Source organism: Cervus canadensis, chromosome 29 (genome assembly GCF_019320065.1).
Source record: "Cervus canadensis isolate Bull #8, Minnesota chromosome 29, ASM1932006v1, whole genome shotgun sequence".
Classification (NCBI taxonomy): domain Eukaryota; kingdom Metazoa; phylum Chordata; class Mammalia; order Artiodactyla; family Cervidae; genus Cervus; species Cervus canadensis.
This window is the reverse complement of record NC_057414.1, coordinates 40,093,312-40,111,828: the sequence shown is the minus strand read 5'-3', so window position 1 is coordinate 40,111,828 and position 18,517 is coordinate 40,093,312. Positions and strand designations below refer to the sequence as shown.

Genomic DNA, 18,517 nt, shown 5'->3' with positions numbered 1-18,517 from the left:
GCAGGGATGGGCAGCCCGTTTTCTGACTGAATCTCTCTAGAGCGATCAGGCCTTTAAAAGCACCTCTGGGAACTCCCTGGTGGTCCAGCGGTTAGGGTGTGGTTCTGCCCCCTGTCGTCCCCAAGCCTGGTACAGAATGGACCCCAAAAAGGGGTGTCAGAGCCACATAGGGGTGGCCTCCCCCCCATCAGACTCAGCACCCCTGCCTGGCTGGTCCTCCAGAGCTTCATCTCCCTCCCTGACAGCTGACAGGGGCCACCGACCGTGGGGTGGCCATCAGAGTCCCCACCCAGAGGCCGTATGGGAGGGGGCTTCCAGCTGCTCAGCCTCTCTAGAGGCCAGGGCGGGGGTCCACTCCCATGCCACCGACCTCAGAAACTCAGTCTGAGAGGAGGGCAGAGCGGTGGGTGATCCCCAAGGGGAGCGTTGTGGAAGCCCAGTGAGTCAGGCTACAGCAGGTCACCCTGGGGAGGCAGGCCTGGCCAGCCCTCCCAGCTCTTGCCACCCCCAGATTCAGGCTGCCTCACCTCAGCCGTGCAGCCCCACCCTACTCTGGGTGGCCCCAGGTGCCCTGACTCACGTCCTGTCATCCTGTCGCCCAGCCTAATTGCTCCCCTCCCTGGCGTCAGTCATCCGAGAGGCCCTGGTCAGAGACCCCGACATCCTTCCCAGCTCCACGATAGCACCCCCCCCACCCCCCGCAGGCTGTAAACTCCCTGGGGAGGGGCTCAGCCCCAAAGAGGTGGAGATGAGAGATGAGGAGGCAGGAAGCAGTAAAAGGAGAGAAGGGGGTGCAGGGGGCGGGGTGGGGGGGCCCTCTGGGTATTTCACTGCCCCACACTCAGGACCCCAGACCCAGACCCCCACCCACTGCTGGCTACTCAGAACCTCCCCACGCTGGGATATCCCCGCTGGCCCAACCGGCCCCTCCCGTGAGGAAAGCCCTTTGCTGCCCCACGCAGGGCAAGGAAGCCAATGGCCACCAGGCCCCTGTCAGCAGAGAACTCCAGGCCCCATGTCCCTGGCACCGAGTGGCTCCTGGACGTGGCCGGTAGACACAACGCAGTCAGTGGTCACGTCCTGGCTTTATTCTCCTGTCTCTCACATCGGAGCCAAGGTTCAGAAATGGACCCAGGTCACAGTCCCCAGGGAATGGTCCTTGGCCCCCCTCCTAGGCCGGGCAGGGGGCGCTCTTGCCCACTCCTGCCTGCCTCCCTCAGCTGGGAGTTTCCCCGGGGACTTTCTCCTCAGTGAGGGCCGCAGGGCGGAGCCCCAGCAGGGAGCTGTTTGTTGGGGCCAGCCGTCCCCGCTGTCCGCAGACTCGTCCCAGCTCCAGCTCGGGCCCCCCGTGCAGGCCGTGGAGGATCTGGGGGCCCAGGGCTCCTTGTCCAAGGACTCGCCATGAGTGCCCTGCCTCCCCACATTCTTGGGCTGCCTGGAGTCCCCACTGAGACTCCAGTTCTGAGAACACTCCGCTCCCATGCTCTCCATCCACGCGGTGTCACTGGCTGAGTGAAGGGGCGAGAGTTCGCTTCTCCGGTTCCTGCACCTCGAGGCCTGGAGGGAGAAGCTCAGTTCAGGCTTACCCTCTCCAAGGGGTTCCCAGCCGCCTGGCTGGGCCTCCAACACACCAGGCTTTCGCTTCGGCTCTTCCCTCTGCCAGGAACGCCATTCCCCAGATACATGGACAGGACACACTCTCCCCTCCAAGCCTTTGCTTCAGCTTCACCTCCTCTTGGAGGCCTGCCCTGAGCACCCTACCTGACCTCGCCACCTGCCCACCCGGGGCTCCTGATCTCACCCACCCTGCTCTCCTTTTTTTCCCAGGACACTGTCACCTCCTAATACTGTAGAGCTGAGTTCCCCAGGACAGGAATGGGCACCTGAGATGTGGCCAGTCTGAACTGCAATGTGCTTGAGTGTAAAATACCACTGGACTTCAGACTTAGGGTGAAAAAAATGAAATATCTCATTAAGGATTTTTTACACTGACTACATGTCTAAAATGGTAATAGTTTAGGCATACTGAGTTAAACAAAATATATTAATATTCTAATATCAATATATGTTAATAGTGTGTTGTTAACATATATTAATAATTAATGTAAATATATGTTAATAATGTTATTAGCATATTAATATATGTTGTGGTATTGAAATATATTAATATATAATATATATATTAATATGTATTAATAGAGTATGTTGGTGTGTTGATGTATAATTTATTAAATGTATTAAATATATGATATATAGTATATTAAATATATATCATATATTTATATAATATATTAATATGCTAATATTAATTAATTTTACATGTCTCATTACTTCCTCTGATGGGGGTTTCCCTGGTGGCCCAGGTGGTAAAGAGTCTGCCTGCAATGCAGGAGACCCAGGTTTGATCCCTGGGCCAGGAAGATCCCTTGGAAAAGGAAATGGCACCCTACACCAGTATCCTTGCCTGGGAAATCCCATGGACAGAGGAGGCTGGCAGACTACAATCCATGGGGATCGCAAAGATCCCCTGATGAGGCTACCTAAACATTTTAAATTACACGTGGAGCTCACGTCATAGTTCTATTGGACAAGCTATTATAGATAACTATTATTTTTATGCATATCATGGGCTGTCTCCCAGCTCCCCATACCGGAATGTTCTGTTATATTCCCAAGTAACACATCACCTGGCATTCCAGAAAGGCTCATGGTCAGATGAGTGAATGGGTGAACGAGGCCTGCAAGGGGCACAGGAAGGGCAAATACCCGCCTTCCTCCCAGACCCCCACTCACTCTCTCTGTTGGCATCTGCTTCGTGTTCCGCCAGGGTCTCGATGGAGCCGCCCCATCCCACGCCAGGTCCTGGGGGCACAAGGCGGTCACTGGGCCATGAGGCCCAGACTGAGGCAGCAGGGTGGGTGGGCAGACACAGGAGCCAGGAGGGAAGCCCCCTCCCCCAAGGAGCCGGTAGGCCCCCAGGGACCCTTCTCCCTCACCTTTGCCATGGGAGCTGGGTGCCCCCAGGGGCCCTGGGCGCCGCTGTCGGAATCGCTGCCGGGGGGTGTCCCCAGGACTGAATGACTCAGAGCTTCGCCCCACGGGGAATCTTGAGCTGAGTTTCCGCCGCTGCCCACCCGCCAGTGTCTCATCCCGCAGACACAGGGAGCTCTGTGCCCGGCGCATGGGTGCCGGTGAGGGGGACCCTGCAAGAGGCACAGGCGGGGGTTGGGGGGGGGGTGTCGGAGCAGTGCCGGGAGGGCTGGGGGGAGCGGAGGCGAGGGGGGCGGGACTGCAGGAGGAAGCTGCATGGGCACCACAGGGGACAGGAGGCTGCAGAGATGGGGGCTGGGAGCCGGGGGGTGGGGCAAGGTTGAATGAATGGAGGTGGCGACTGGAGGCGGGACCCTGTGCTGGCTCTGACGCTAACTCACTGTGTGACCTTGGGCAAGCTGCTTCCCCTCCCTGAGCCTTGGCTTCCTCGTCTGCTGTCTGGGATAAGTGACCTCTGACTAAAGTCCCCGCTGCTCCGAGGTCCTAGGCACCGCTCTGGATGGGTAGGACCGGGTGGGTGGCAGTGCGGGCGGGAGGGAGGTGCCAGCCAAGAGGGACGCAGCAGGGACCCAGGGCAGAGAGTCACTGGAACCATCTGATGGGGCGGGGTGGGGAGCTGCAGCAGGAAAGGCCAGTGGGGGACACTCGCACAAACCACACAGGAAGACCGGGGGCACTGGCAAGCCCCTGGGGGCGGCGGGCCCCCCAGACCCACCTGTCCCATCCGCCTCCCTGCCCTCAGGGAGCTCCGTCTCTGGGGGGCCCCTCAGGTTCTCGGTGCTGCCAGCCCCATCAGCCCCCAGGCGCGGCCCCCCATGGGGGCCCCCCTCCCGCCGGGGCCGCATCAGCCTCTTCACCTTGTCTGCCAGCCAGCTGCCCTTCCTGGGGGCAAGAGGGCACAAGAGGGGGGTCAGGCCAGGGGAGAAGGAGGACAAGAAGGCCATGTCGGGGGTGGCAGAGGCCAGGCCAACCCTCACTTGGGCCTGGACCCAGAGGGCAGGACAGGGGCGAGGTAGGGAAGACCTCCGGCCCGCCAGGGTGGAGGGGCCCGCTCACTTGGTCCGGGGCAGGGGCCCAGGCTCCAGCACGCGGTATTGGTCCATGATTTTCTCCACCAGCTTCTGCTTCTCCCGGCGCAAGGCATTCAGCTGGTCCCTAGGAGGATGGGGAGGGAGGAGGTGGGCTTGAGGCCTGGGCAGGAACACGGGGTACACACGGGTACACCCCTGCTGGTTAAACAGCCACATGCCCCAGGATGGGTTGATGCACTGTGCTGCCCGAGCCCCCGGGAGCGTCGGCCTCCCCTTTCCCCAGGCCTTCCCAGGGAATTGCCCCATAAACGTCCCAAGGGGCAGCCACGCCAGCCCCCGTGGCCCCTCACAGGTACTCGCGCTGCTCGCGGTGCAGGTGGTCCCGGCTCTCCAGGCTGCGCTCCAGGAGCTCCCGGTTCTCCCGGCTCAGCGCCTGCACCTCGGCCAGCAGCTGCCGGTTCTCCTCTTCCTGGGTGCTCCGGAGCTCCATCAACAGCTGTCACAGGCAAGATGGCAGAACAAGCAAGCGGGGGCGGCTGGGGGACACTTAACCAGGCTCAGGGCAGCGGCCTTCCACCCGATCCTGGCTCTTTCCAACCCCACCCTCCTCTACAGCCGCCCCCCCTCCCCAGCCACCCACCCCTCACCGCACCTCGCACTGCGTGGTCAGCCGGCAGGCACTCAAGTCCAGCTGCTGGTTGGACTCCCGCAGTCGCTGGCTCTGGGCTTCCAGCTGTGCCCGCTCCAGCTCCAGCCTCGCCAGCCGACCCCGCAGCTCCCCGCGTTCCCCCTGTAACTCCCCGCGCTCCCGGGACACCTCCGCCAGCAGCATCTGAGCCCTGCAGAGGCAAGGAGATCTGCTCTCCAGGAGGAACCTCCCCCCCCACCCTGCCTCAACTGGGCCCTTCCTGATGGCAGAGAAACCACGAAGAGGAGAGGCGGCAAAGCGGGACCCCGTGGGGAAAGGGACTAACTCACCACCAACCCACTTCGCAGATGGGAACACTGAGGACTGGCCCAGGAGAGGAGGGGCTGTGCCCGGGCTGGTACCTGTCATGCTCACTCTGCAGCCTCCGGAGCTCCTCCTCCAGGCCCCGCTGCCGATGCCCATCCTGCACCAAGCGTTCACGCTCTGCCAGCAGGGCTACCTCCTGCGCCTCCACGTTGGCCCTCTGGGCCTGCAGCTGTTCGTGCCTGCGATGAACCAGGGGCTCAGGGGGCTGCAAGGACCGGGGCCAAGGCAAGCAGGCAGCTGGACCGTCTGGAAGTCCTCCGTCTCCTAAGCATAGGCCCCAGGGGGGCAAAGCCACAGGGCAGAATGCTATGCCAGGCACCCTCCACTCCGGACCACCGATGAAGCCCCAGGGTGAGCCCACCCCAGAAGTGCAGAGAGCCCTGCCGCACAAGAGGGCACAGCCAGGGAGAGGGGCCTGCTGGTGGTTCCCAGGGAACAGGGGGCCCGCTCTGGGCGGACAGGGGGCGCCCGGGAGAGGGGCTGTGAGCTTGGAGGGGGTGCTCACCGGCCCTGCAGCTCCCGATGGGCCAGCTCCAGCGCCCGCATGTTGGCCTTGAGGTCGCGGTGCCGGGCCAGCAGCCCCTCCAGCTCAGCCTCCTGCCGCCGCTGCAGCTGCGCCAGGGCCTCGTGGTCCCGCAGCAGGGCCTGCTGCTGTCCGCGGGTCTCCTCCTGGGAGCGCCGCGCCGCCTGCACCTCCTCCTCCAGCAGCCCCAGCTTCCGGTGCAGCTCCTGGCCCTGCGTCTCCAGTACAGACTTCTCGGCCTAGGCCAGAGCGGGGAGCGGAGTAGGGGGCTGCTGCGGGGGGCATCCCAGGCCGGAAAGGGGGGCAAGGGATGGGGGGGCAGAAGGCAGAGGGTGGAGGAAAGGAGAGAGAGTGTCGGGGAGCCGAGGGCCAGGGGCACAAGGCGGGGAGGGGACAGGTGGGGCTGGGAAGGCCAGAGGGACGGATGGCCGGCCGTGGAGGGGAGGGCTGGAGACGGGGTGAAAGGGGCACCGACGGGGGTGCTGGAGGCCAGCAGGCGGGTAGGAGCGGGGGCCGAGGGAGGGCCGTGGGCAGGAGGGGATGGGGGGCCGGGCCCACCTGCAGGCGGCTGCTGTTCTCCTGGGCCCGCTGACTCTGCAGCAGCAGCTCCTGGGCGCGCCCCTGCAGGCTCCCCAGCTGCCCCTCCAGGTGCTGCAGCTGGCCCTGCAGAGCCGCCTTCTCTGCTGCCAGCGTGGCATTCTGTCGGGTGGGTGGGGAGGGAGGGTGGTTAGCAGGGGGCCAGGTCTCCGGGACACTGCCCCCTGCCCCCCCAGCCCTGCACCCACCAGTCTGACACTCACAGTGCGCTCCACCTCGATAAGCCGCACGCTCTGGGCCTCCGTGCCCTTGGGCTCCGTCTTCTCCTGGGACCCCAGCCCCGCAGCGCCCTGGCGCAGCTGCAAGGAGAAGCCCTGGGAGGTCACACAAGGGCGTGGCAGGGGTCTCGGGGCGGCCCAGCAAACCTCCCCTGGCAATCCCACAGTTGCCGGCCGGGTGGTCTGCTGGGGACCCGCTGGCTATGTTCTGTCCTAGGTGGACAGCGAGCCCCCTCAAGGGCAGCGGCGGCCTGGTATGGGGCCCGCACCACACTGGTGCCGAGTCCGTGTGCAAGGAGGGCATCAGAAATGATTCCTGACTTATGACCGTTGGCGCTGAGCTCAGGAAGTGGTGGGGCCCCTGCAGGAGAGACACAGCAGGTGCCTCAGAGTCAAGCCACCAGGCTCAGTCGGGTTGAAGAATGGGGGCAACAAGGCCCGGGCAGAGCTACCTGGCTCCCAGCACAGCGCTTCCTCCTACAGGCCCTGGAAGGGGGTGCAAGGGGCGAGACGAGAGGGGAGCCCTGAAGTACCTACCCGAGGATGGAGACAGGGGTGGGGTCAGGCCCCAGCAACCTGGGCGGTGGCCTCACCTTGAACAGCTCGTCCTCCAACTGCAGTGCCCTCTTTCTGAGCTCCATCAGCGCCTCCTCCTTGCTGGTGGCTGCTGCCTGCAGCTCAGCTTCCAGCCGCTGCTCCAGGCCCTGGTACCTGCCAGGAGAAGTCTTAGCACCCAGCCCTCCCCAAATCTTTACCTGCCCCTCTCTGCCCCCCGGGCAGTGCCCCACCTCTGGTGCTGGAACTCCTGTTCCCGCAGAAATTCCTGGCGTTCCAGGGCTGCCCGTTCCAGCTCATTCTGCAGACGCTCCAGCCGGGCCCCCAGCTCCCGGCCCCGCACCACGGCCTTCTCCAGCTCCTGAGGGCAGGCAGAGTGGGCTCAGGGCCAGAAAGGTAGACCGCCACCCTCACCAGGCCTGAGCGTCAGGAGACCTGGCCTTCTGTCCTTGCTCTGTCGCCCCAAGCAAATATCATTAACTCTCTGGGCCTCTACTCCCCCATCTGTAAAATGGGAGCAAAGCCTGATGACCTTGCAGAGGGGGTATGAAAGAGCAGGGGATTATAAGCCTGCCAAGGAGTGAGGGAAGCCCCTAGACCAGGGCTCAGAGACACTCGCTGGGCACATGTCTTCACCTCTTTGAATCCATGGTTCCTCATGTGCCCAGTGACAGCTGGATGTTCCCTGCGTGCTGAGGTCACACAGGGCAGTTGAGGGGAAGAGGGGCTCAGAGGCAGCGGGTCTGGAGAGTACTCTCAGCCACAGGGGGATGGCCACAGAGGGCAGGAACTTGGTGAAGGCCAGGCCTAACCACAGTGGGAGCTGGGAGGGGGAGGGCCAGGATGCTTGCTGCTGACCAGGCCTGTGGCGGTTGGGCCATACCATTGAGGAAGTGGGTAGGAGACCCGCTCTGGCCTGTGGCCCCTGCCCCCAGAGAGGTAGGTCGAACCATTCTGAGGTACAGGGTGGGGGTGGGGGGGCTCCGGCAGGATGAAACCACGCGGAAGGGCCAACCATGACAGCCGCCCACCAAGTCCTGCTCTTGGAAATGGAGCCTGCCCATCTGTGCTCTGGTCATCCTGGCTTAGCAACTCCACCCGGGCCAGCCCCCGGGGTCACTGCACTTCCAGACACCCTTGGCCACTGCCTCTTGCTGAAAAACTAAAAGTCCCACGAGGCCATGCTGCCCACAGCCCCCAGCCACAAGAGCCCCAGGACGGAGAGCAGGCAGAACAGGGATGCCCACAAAGACCTGCATCTCAGGTCGGACCCCTGTCCTGCCCCCTCCAGACCCTGGCCACAGCCCCCAGGGCCCCACTGCACCTCCTCCCCCCACTGGCCCCTGCAGGGGGAGGCCCTCTTGGACAACCCCCTTGGCCACTGGTTCCCTAACCTCCCTCCCCTGGCCAGCCACCTCCTCCCGCACCACGCCCTGTTATCACCAGGAACTGCTCCACCAGGAAATCTCACAAAATTCCCCTTTGTCCTTAATGTCTTCCACCCTCTTGGTCCTCAAAGCCGGCTCTTTTGGCTGGCCAGCTCTACCAGTTCTTCCCTACCCACCGGCTGGCATTCCCTGTCCGCTGATTAAGCCCATACTGAGTGCCAGGCGCTGCCCCAAGCGCTTTACATTCATTATCTTCCAGGATCTTGTGACATAGGTATCATTTTTATTCTGGTTTTACAGGTAAGGAAACGGAGACTCAGAGAGGTTAAGTAACTGGCCCCAAGCCACATAGCTGACTAGGGGAGCTGAGCTATCACCCAGATCTTTCTGCCAGCATCTCTCAGCTCCTCCAGAGTGGACCCCAGAGACAAGCTCTTGGCCTTACCCTCTCACCCACACTCTCAATTCTCACACGCCCCAGACCAAGCCAACAGCATGTTCCTGACTCCTCACCATCAGGAGGTGTCTCGGAGCAAATAACTTCTCTCTGAACCTCAGTCCCTGCTCTGTGTAACAGGGAAACTGCTCAGCTTCCAGATTTGATACTTCCCAAGTGGTACCAGTGGTAAAGAATCTGCCTGCCAATGCAGGAGATGCAAGAGACGCAGTTTCAATCCCTGAGTTCAGACGACCCCCTGGAGTAGGAAATGGCAACCCACTCCAGTATTCTTGCCTGGAAACTTCCGTGGACAGAGGAGCCTGGCGAGCTACAGCCCATGGGGTCACAAAGAGTCAGACATGATTGAGCACATGTGTGCTGCAGCATACCCTCGCCCCAGCCCTGGGCCACACGGGCCCAAACACCCATCCCCTTGCCTCATGGTCTGTTCTGCTTCCTCTGAGGAGCCTCCAGACCTGCAAATCTGACCACTCTGCTCACATTATACCCTCCACTGACTCCTTGCCACCCTAGTGAAAACAGCTGCAACTCCTTCCTTTGCTTGGAAGGAAGATGAAGCCTTGCCCAATAGGAAACCTGCTTAAGGAAGTCTTCATGTCACCTCGCTCCGCCCCCTGCCTCTCGCTCCACCCCTGCAAACGGGCCTGCTCCTCCTCCTGGCTCATTGCCATTCTCTCTCCTCCTCCAGGAAGCTTTCCCTGATGAGCCCCAGCCCGAGTCCAGTGTGCTTCCTGGACCCCTACGGCTCCCCGCACAGTCCCGTCTCCACCCCAGATTGTGAGTGAGTGTCTCCCAGAGGCTGCGAGTGCTGGCTGCCTAGTACAGGGCCTGGTGCCAAGAAGATGCCCGCAAACATGCTTGAATGAATGAATACAGGGGTTTCCAGGTTTTCTCTCTTCTCCAACCCCCATCCCAGCTCTGGCCTACCTCACCTGCCACTTTTTTTTCTTTTTTTGGCCACGCCATGCAACTTGCGGGATCTTAGTTCCCTGACCAGGGATCGAACCTCTGCTTCCCGTCCTGGATGCAGAGCCCACTGGACCACCAGGGAATTCTCTCACCTGCCAACTTGACCACAGGCACTGCCTTCCTACGGCCCCAGGTCCCCTTGTACACCAAGGTGACTCTCCCCAAACCCAGCATCACACAGGTTGGCCCACACCCTTGGGTGAATTTCCCTGCCTGGGGATGAAGTACCAATACCCACAAAGCTGGCCTGACATACCTCTCCACCTAACCCCACGTCTCCCGGGCCCCTCAGCATTTCTAACACCTTCAAGTCTTTGCACTTGCTGTTCCCCCTGGATGAAATATCCCTCCCCACCTAGTGAGATCTCGATCTTTCCTTAGAACCCTTCCTGAAGCCTTCTTGCCCCGACCCTGGCATCAGTTCCTGTTCCCATGGATTGCCAAAGCACTTTGCCCAGGACAACCAACGTATCTTGAGCCTTTGCCCACCATGAACTAGGCTCTTCACACCATTATTTCCGTCCACCTTCCAAAGCCCCACTGAGGCAGCTATGAAGAGCACCCCCATTTTACAGAGGGAGGCACTGGGGTGCAACTGAGTAAACCGCCACAGTCAAAGAGTCAGGATTTGCACCCAGGCCATCTAGCTCCACGCCCACCACCTCCTACAGCCATCCCATCAAAGGCAGGGGCCATCTGCCCTGGTCCCAGGCCAGGTGCGCCTTTTGAGGCAGGAGTGGACTTTGCCCTTCCCTCTCCAGCCCCAGCTCAGTGCTGGGTACTCGGTGGTTGCTGACGGAATTAATAACCCCCAAGCCCCAGCAACTGGCCTGGAACCCTGTCTCCTGGCCATGAGCCCCACCGTACCTCCTGGAGGGCCTGCTTCTCCCGGCGCTGCCTCTCAGCCTCCTCCAGGTGCCTGCGGCCCTCGCCCTCCAGCATGTGCAGCTGCTCCTCGGCCTCTTCGGCCCGGGCCCGCAGCCTGGGCACCTCTCGCTCCCACTGCCTCCGCTCACGGCCAGCTGCTGCCAGCGCCTCCGCCAGCGCCTCCCGCTCCCGCGACGCAGCCTCCAGCTCCTGGGCAGAAGACTCCACCGCCTCCCGCAACCGGGCCAGCTCCCGGGCCTGGGCCTCCGCCTCCCGGTGGGCCTCAGCCTCTGCTCTCCGGGCCTGAGCCAGCTCCTCCGAGAGGCGGGCAGCCTCCGTGCCTCGGGCCTCCAGCCTCCGGGCCTGGGCCTCCAGATCTGCTCGGAGGGCCTCAGCCTCTCGCTTCAGCCGCGCCGCCTCCTCCTGGAGGGCCTCCCGCTCAGGGACGCCACTGACCAGGATCTCCTCGGGGGCCCGCGCCTCCCGGGTCTGGACCTCAGGAGCCTCTTCCAGTTTCTTCTGCGGCGTTCGTTGGGTTGCATCCCTGACCAACCCCCCCACCCTCTGTTCATGCTCTCTGGCCTCTGTTTGCCCCTTGGGTAGGTCCGGCCTCTGGTCTAGGGTCCCCTGCTCCTCCAACCGCACACACAGGCTGGTCTCCGAGGGTCCCGGCTTGCTCTCAGGGTCCTCCTGTTTCACCCTCGGGGCCTCCGGCACCGACTCCCCAGTCTCTCCTCCCAGAGACAGCTGGGCCTGAATGTTAACCTCGGGACCCTGAGGTGGGGTCACAGAGGCAGGGGTCCGGAGAGGGGGTCCCAGGCCAGCCTTCTTCGGGAACTCCTGTGCCCCTGTGTCGGGGTCTGACTCCTGAGGCATGGAGCCTGCAGGGACCACGACATCCGTCTGGAGAGGCCTCTCCACCACCTTCGGGTTCAGATCAGATGCCGCCCCCTCGAGGGCTGACTCAAACACCAGGGGAGCTGGGTCTGAGGCCTGGGGGCCTTCCGCTGCCTGAGCAGCCAAGGCCTGGGGGTCAGGGTCTGAGGCCAGGCAAGTCTGTGGAGCTGAGTCCGGCTCTTGAATCACCGAGTCTTCGTTCTGCTCCTCCAGTAGGGGGGGCTGAGGGCACATGAGTTCAGTTTAGTCACTCAGTAATGTCTGATTCTTTGTGACCCCATGGACTGCGGCACACCGGGCCTCCCTGTCCATCACCAACACCCGGAGTTTACTCAAACTCATGTCCATTGAGTCAGTGATGCCATCCAACCATCTCATCCTCTGTCATCCCCTTCTCCTGCCTTCAATCTTTCCCAGCATCAGGGTCTTTTCAAATGAGGGCACACGGTCTTTTCATGAGGGCACATGAGAGGGATGGTCAAACCCAGAGGAGGTGGCCAGGAAGGGCCTGCAGATGGTTGAAGGGGACTCACCTGGCCACCTGGCTGCCTCTGCAGCACCCGGAGCAGGCCTCGAAGCTCCTGATTCTCCCGCTCCAGGGTCCGCAGCCGCCCAGCCTCTGCCTCCCTCACTTCATCATGCAGCGAAGGAGCTGCTCCGGGCAGGGGTTCTGGGGTGTAGAAGATGAAGTCAGGACCCCTCTGCTCCCTTATGATTCCTCACATACACCCCCACCTCTGACACCAGACCTGGGGGAAGGGGATGAAACCAGAAGCCAACCCCACTATGAAAAAAAAAGAGGGAAAGTGTTAGTTGCTCAGTCGTGTCTGATTCTGCGACCCCTTGGTCTGTTGCCCGCCAGGCTCCTCTGTCCATGGGATGCTCCAGGCAAGGACACTGGAGTGGCTAGCCATTCCCTTCTCCAGGGGATCTTCCCAACCCCAGGACTGAACCCGGGTTTCTTGCACTGCAGACATTCTTTTCTGTCTGAGCCACTAGGGAAGCCCCAGTAGCTACAGGGAAACAGAGGCAGCTCCCACCCGCAGCCCTGCCACTGGGGCCCCGCTCACCCTCCCCAGGGGAGCCTGGGAGTGGTTCCAGGCTCCGCTGAAGCTCCAGTTCCAGTTCCACATTCTCTTCTGCAAGCTGGTCCACCTGATGCCGCAGGGAGTCCAGCTCCTGGAGGGGAGAGCAGGGTTAGGCAAGCCCTCCCTGCTATGGCCAGGCCCAGTGTGGGGGCTAGAGGGTCACTGGAAGGAAAGGGCAACCCACTGCAGTATTCTTGCCTGGAGAATCCCATGAACAGAGGAGCCTGGTGGGCTAGGGTCTGTGGGGTCGCAAAGAGTCTGGACATGACTGAGTGTACACACACACACACACACACACAGGAATCAGGGAGTAGGAGTCAGTGGTCACCAAGGTACCCTAGGGACCTCTGAGGTCACGGATCACTGAGTGACCGGCGGTCTCACCGCGTGGGCCTCGCCCAGCCGAGTCCGCAGCAGCAGGTTCTCGCGCTGGGTCTCGTGCAGCCGAGCACAGCGCTCCTGAGCGGCCTCCAGCTGCTCCTCCAGGAGCGCCTTGGAGGCCTCCAGAGTCCCCGAGAGCACCCGCTCCTCCTGGTGGGGAGCAGAGAGTCGGTGGCGGGATGTCCACCCCCCACACCGGGCGCGCGCGCGCGCGCATTCCAGGCTCCCCTCCCCATCTGACCCTGCACCCTAGTGGCTCTCCAGGCCCCGCCTCTCCCCTCCATCTCCCCCTCCCTCTCCAAGTTCTCTCCAGGGACCAATTCCCCAGCACCGGGCCCCGCCCTTCTCCTGTGTAGGCCCTGCCCCTTCTCAAGAACGGCCTTCCAAGGTGGCACCCTTCTAGCCCCACTTCAGCCCCATTGCTGGTACTATAGACGCTGCCTCCCCTACCGCTCCCACCCTCCTCTCCAGGACCTAGCCTTGCCTACAGCCTCCACGGCTCCCCTCCACCTGCCCCATCCTCCAAAGGGCCTATCCCCAGACACCCCCTCACCCCGTTCTCCTAGCAATGCTTGGGGCCTCCACTAAGGCCTGACTCTCGGCCAAACTCTCTCCTCTCTTGGCCCACCCTGTCCCCAGCGCCCACGCCCACCCTGTCCCCAGCGGCCACGCCCACCCTACGCCCAGCCCCGCAGCCCCGCCTCCCGCCTCACCTCTAGCCGGCCCTTGCAGGCCTCGGCCGCCTGGAGGCGCTCTCGGCAGCGTCGCAGTTCCTCCTGCAGGCGGGGCAGGCGGCCCGCCCGCTCCCGCAGCGCGTCTGCCTCCTCGCGGTACAGCTCGGCCCGCTTGGCCTGTCCCGTCAGCGCCTGGGCCTGAGCCAGACGGGTGCGGAGCTAGGACCGGCCACCCGCCAGCCACAGGGATTGGGACGGGAAGGAACCGGGTTGGAGGAGGCAGAAGGACGGGGAAGGTGCGGGGAAGGGGTTAAGGAATGCGCGACCATGCCTGGGGACATCTGAGCGCACCTCCTGGCGGAGCCTTCGGATTTCGGCCTCCAAGCCCTGCACCTCTGCTTGGGAATCCAGCAGCAGCTCGGCTTTCTCCTCTCTGGAGGGAAGGCACGCAGGAAGGGTCTGGGGACCTGCCCCTTCCAGCCCTTTTCCTCCAACCCTGATCCCAACCGGGACCCCATCCTGCCGCCTGCCCCCAGGTCCCTCCCAGCACTCACAGCTCCTGCCGGAGGCGCCGCAACTGGGCCTTGGCATTGGCCAGCTGCAGGGCCAAGGTGTGCGAGGCCCCCTCCGAGGGAATCCTGGCGGGAGTCTCAGGCAACATGGGGGCAGGCTCCCGGTCCAGCAGCAGTTCGGCCAGCCGCTGTGGGAGGTCAAGGGTCAGAAGCAACCCCTCGCAGGACACCCACATCAGCCCCCAATTACCCAAGCTGAATCTGGCTGTTGCAGCCCTGCGGACCCAAGACCCACAACCCCAGCCCCACACCTGGACCCCAGTGCCGCCTCCCCCACATGTCTGGATCCCCAGGGTCGTCCTGTTCCTTGGCCTGCTGCCCCCTACCTGGGCCCCCAGGTCGCGCTCCCGTGCCAGCTTCAGCAGTGTCCCCATTAGGCTCCGGGAGAGCATCTCCAGCTCCGGAGTTGCCAGCTCCCCAGTCTCCGGCCCAGTCAGCGCCAGCACCAAGCCCGCCCCGGGCTGGGTCACCTGGAGCCCAGGGAGAGCAATTCAGCTAAAGAAGGGGGCCGGGTGTCCCGGAGGGCAGCCCAGTCATCGTACCTCCTGGATGGCAGCAGCCAGCTCGCTCTGAACCTCCAGGCTGAGGCCCTGGATGTGGCGGATGAACAGTTCGCGGTGCTCACACTGCAGGGGGGCAAGGCGGGGGCAGTGAGCCTGGCGCCAGAGGGCATCCCGCCACCTCTGTGCCCAGAGCTGGGCCCTGCCCTTCCCTGCCCCGCTCACCTGCACTGACGCCCCCAGCAGTAGCCTAAGGATGCCTTCCAGCTCCTCCACTGCCTCCTCTGCAGGGCACAAGCCACAAGGGGTTAACCGGGAGGGACAGCGGGTAGAAGCAGGAAGGGGTGGAGGGGTGGTAGGAGAGAGCACCTGAGAAGGGGTCAAAGCCCAGCGTCTGCAGGTCTGGGGGCGGCGACAGGATCAGCAGCTGCAGCTCCTCCTGGGGTGGAGGGGGCGGGTGATAAGAGATGGGCTTCTCCCCAGGGGGGCTCCCGGGCTCAGCCTCCCCCTCACGACCCCTCACCTGGTAGAAGTCCCTCAGTCGGCCCCACAGGTGGTTCAGGTTCCACACCCGCCAGGCTGCGGGGCCGTCACGGCCCCTGATCATTCGAGGGCCCCCTCGGGAACTGGGAGCACTGTGGGCACGGGGCGGGGCGGGGGGCAGTCGGTGGAAGGGAAGATTGAGGACCCACCTCCTCTGAAGCAGGCTCTGCCAGCCACCCCTCAGGCTCCTCCCCCCAGGCCACCTGGCCCCCTCCCCTCACGCCCCACCCCCCCTCCAGGTCATCCTCTGATGCCCCTTACATGATGCCCAGCACCCGCAGGAGCAGGGCCCCATCGCTGAGACGCAAGAACCTCTTCTCCGGACACAGGGGCCCCTCTCCTTCCTCCTCCTCCTCCTCCCCCTCCGGCTCCTCCGCCTCCCCCACCAGCCCGGCTAGTCCCAGCGCCTGTGGGAACACAAAGGAGTCATCTGGCCTGCCCGGGTGCGGGGCGGGGGAGACCCCCACTATAGAGTGAATCCTGAGCCCCTCTGACCTGCCGCCCTGCACCCACATAGTCCCCTCCTCACCGGTTCCCTGAATGCCAGTGGCCCTGGGTCCAGACACCTTTTCCTTCCCACAGCTGCCTGGACTTCTCCATCCCCACTTGAGCCCACCCCTCCCCTCAGCCCCTTCCCGCCCACCACGCCCCACTCTGACCCTCTCCCCTTACGCCCACACCAGCCCCTCCCTGCTGCTCGTTTCCTCCCCCCAGACCCCCCTCCCACTGCACCCTCACCCAGGTGGCCAGGCTGCCACTCAGGAAGTCTCTGATCCTGGGCCCCTTGCCCCCATCCATGACGGGGTCAGGGTGTTGGTCCCACTGCGGCAGCTACACCTGCCCTGAGAGGAAGAGGAAGTCCCCGAGTGGGAGATCCCAGGCCCAGCCACAGACACCCTGTGCCGCTTCCTCCTTCCGGGTGCTGACGGGCCTATGCACCCCCAGAGTCCTGCCTCAGCCCCCCTTTCGCCACGCCACATCCTCCCAGCATCTCGGGCAGGGCCGCCCTGAGGTCAGCCGGGGAAGGTGGAGTCAGGGCCACCCAGGAGCAAGGCCCACAGCTCTCCTGGCTCCGTGGACAATGGTGGGTGAGTCCTCCCCTTCTCTGGGCCTTGGTTGCCCAACTTGAAACCGAAGAGAGTGACCTCAGCCCTGCATCTTCCAGGGCCCCAGAAAGGGTTCCAGGCCTTATATGGTGACACTAGGCACCCACGGTGCATCTTCCAACTTGCCTGGCTTTCCTTTCTCAAACTCACCCAAACCACCCTCCCAACCTGTGACTCTAGGGAGGGGCTGCCTCCCACATCAAGCCTCCTCTGAATCCCCACCAGAAGTGAGTACCCCTCCTCAGACCCCACCCTCCCCCAGCCTCTTTATACACCGGACTGAAACAGGATGTCTACTCCATGTGCTAGTGGCCTCACGAGCCTTGATTTCCCGTCTGTAAAAGAAGTGGGTTAGAATCCAGCATCTGAGGGATGCAGTTCAATGCAGAGACCAGAGGCATGTCTTGGGGATAAACCAGGAGGATACCCTAGTTCCCCCACTGCTCACTAGGGGGCGCCACGTGGGACACTGCTGGGTACCGAGATGTAGTAAAAAGTCACGTTGTCCCCGCCCCTGGGGGATGCACAGCACGCTGGGGAGATAGCTATGCAGAAAGTCGCACACACACCCAAAAGGTAATGTTGCAGCTGTGCTATGTGCATTGACAAGGGAGGGATTTGACTTCAGTGGGATGATCAGGAGACGCATGGTGAGGGAGGAGGGCAGTGACCCCGCAGCTGTGATCAGGGATGACTGGGGTAAGCAGGTGATGTGGGATGAAGGGCATTCCCAGAGGCCCAAGCAGAATGTGCAAGGGTTCTGTGGCAGCTGGAAGTGTGAAGTCCAAAAATTATTCATATTTCATAGATTTCCAGACACTTTATTTCCTCACATTTCAATCTCTAAAGTCAGGTTACATGGTAGAGTCGCTGGCTAGCTGGCGGCACTCCTGACATCGTTGTCATTGCCTGCACGTGCCCACACTTCAAAAGCGTCCAACCCTGCAGAAAGGGCGTCAGCAGCCTGGAAGAAAACCCCAGAGACAAGAGCAGAGCACGCTTAACCCCAGGCTCCAAATGGTGGAGGCTCCCAGTGGAGGGGAACCAGATTTGTCAGCAACACTCCCAAAGCAGGAATCCAGAGTCAGCTTGCTCTGCAGACCTGCACGGCTGGCTTAGGACTCCAATGGCTACTGGTGGGTTTCTGCCTGCAATGCAGAAGACGGGGGTTCAGTCCCTGGGTCAGGAAGATCCCCTGGGGAAGGGAATGGCAACCCACTCCAGTATTCTTGCCTAGAGAATCCCATGGACAGAGGAGCCTGGTGGGCTACAGTCCATGGGGTCACAGAGAGTCAGACAGGACTGAGAGGCTAACACTTTCACACTTACACTTATGAACTGGGGGGTGCGGTGGTGGGGAAGAGTGCTCTCCCGATTCTCACCTCACAGGAGTGGGTGACGGGGAAACACACCAGCATCCCGCCTCTGTCAGATTCCAAATGTAAAGGAGTTTTCTGAACACCATAAACTATTTTGCTTCTATTTTCCTTTTTATGTGTGCATTCGAATTATGTGTGATGAGAATCTATGTCTAAGGCAAAAAGAGCTCCTTCGGGAGGTATAAAATAGTCTAGTGATGAAAGAGCCTTGGGACATAGTTAACTGGCAGCATTCCTCTTTTCTTTAGTGGCAGCTTTTACAATTGTTGACATTCTGGATTTGCTTAAAACACAGGGCCATAGTGAAAACACAGGCTTATCACGAGACAGCCCTGGTTACAAGTATTTTACGATTACTGACTTATTTGCATAGGACTAGGTTATGAAACACGGAGAAGGAAATGGCAACCCACTCCAGTACTCTTGCCTGGAAAATCCCATGGACGGAGGAGCCTGGTAGGCTGCAGTCCATGGGGTCGCTAAGAGTCGGACACGACTGAGCGACTTCACTTTCACTTTTCACTTTAAAGCATTGGAGAAGGAAATGGCAACGCACTCCAGTGTTCTTGCCTGGAGAATCCCAGGGACGGGGGAGCCTGGTGGGCTGCCATCAATGGGGTCTCACAGAGTCGGACACGGCTGAAGTGACTTAGCAGCAGCAGCAGCAGCAGGTTATAAAACAAGGATTGTGGATTATCTCCAA

The 18,517-nt window shown here is 61.9% G+C and overlaps 1 protein-coding gene across 1 annotated transcript; it reads right to left on the bottom strand.

Moving 5' to 3' along the window:
- Positions 1-1,066: 1,066 nt before the first annotated feature.
- On the bottom strand, positions 1,067-16,894 carry CCDC88B (coiled-coil domain containing 88B). The gene is made up of 27 exons (XM_043452007.1): positions 16,068-16,894; positions 15,591-15,736; positions 15,310-15,421; positions 15,156-15,225; positions 15,012-15,070; positions 14,829-14,912; positions 14,613-14,756; positions 14,269-14,414; positions 14,066-14,147; positions 13,754-13,912; positions 13,044-13,190; positions 12,642-12,750; positions 12,105-12,241; positions 10,675-11,793; positions 7,224-7,351; positions 7,029-7,146; positions 6,421-6,516; positions 6,179-6,319; positions 5,603-5,859; positions 5,133-5,276; positions 4,735-4,921; positions 4,433-4,578; positions 4,108-4,206; positions 3,767-3,933; positions 2,997-3,203; positions 2,794-2,862; positions 1,067-1,557 (listed from the first exon to the last, which is right to left on the bottom strand). The coding sequence occupies exons 1-27, from the start codon at positions 16,125-16,127 to the stop codon at positions 1,502-1,504; spliced, it is 4,389 nt and encodes a 1,462-aa protein (XP_043307942.1). The 5' UTR covers positions 16,128-16,894; the 3' UTR covers positions 1,067-1,501.
- Positions 16,895-18,517: the final 1,623 nt, after the last annotated feature.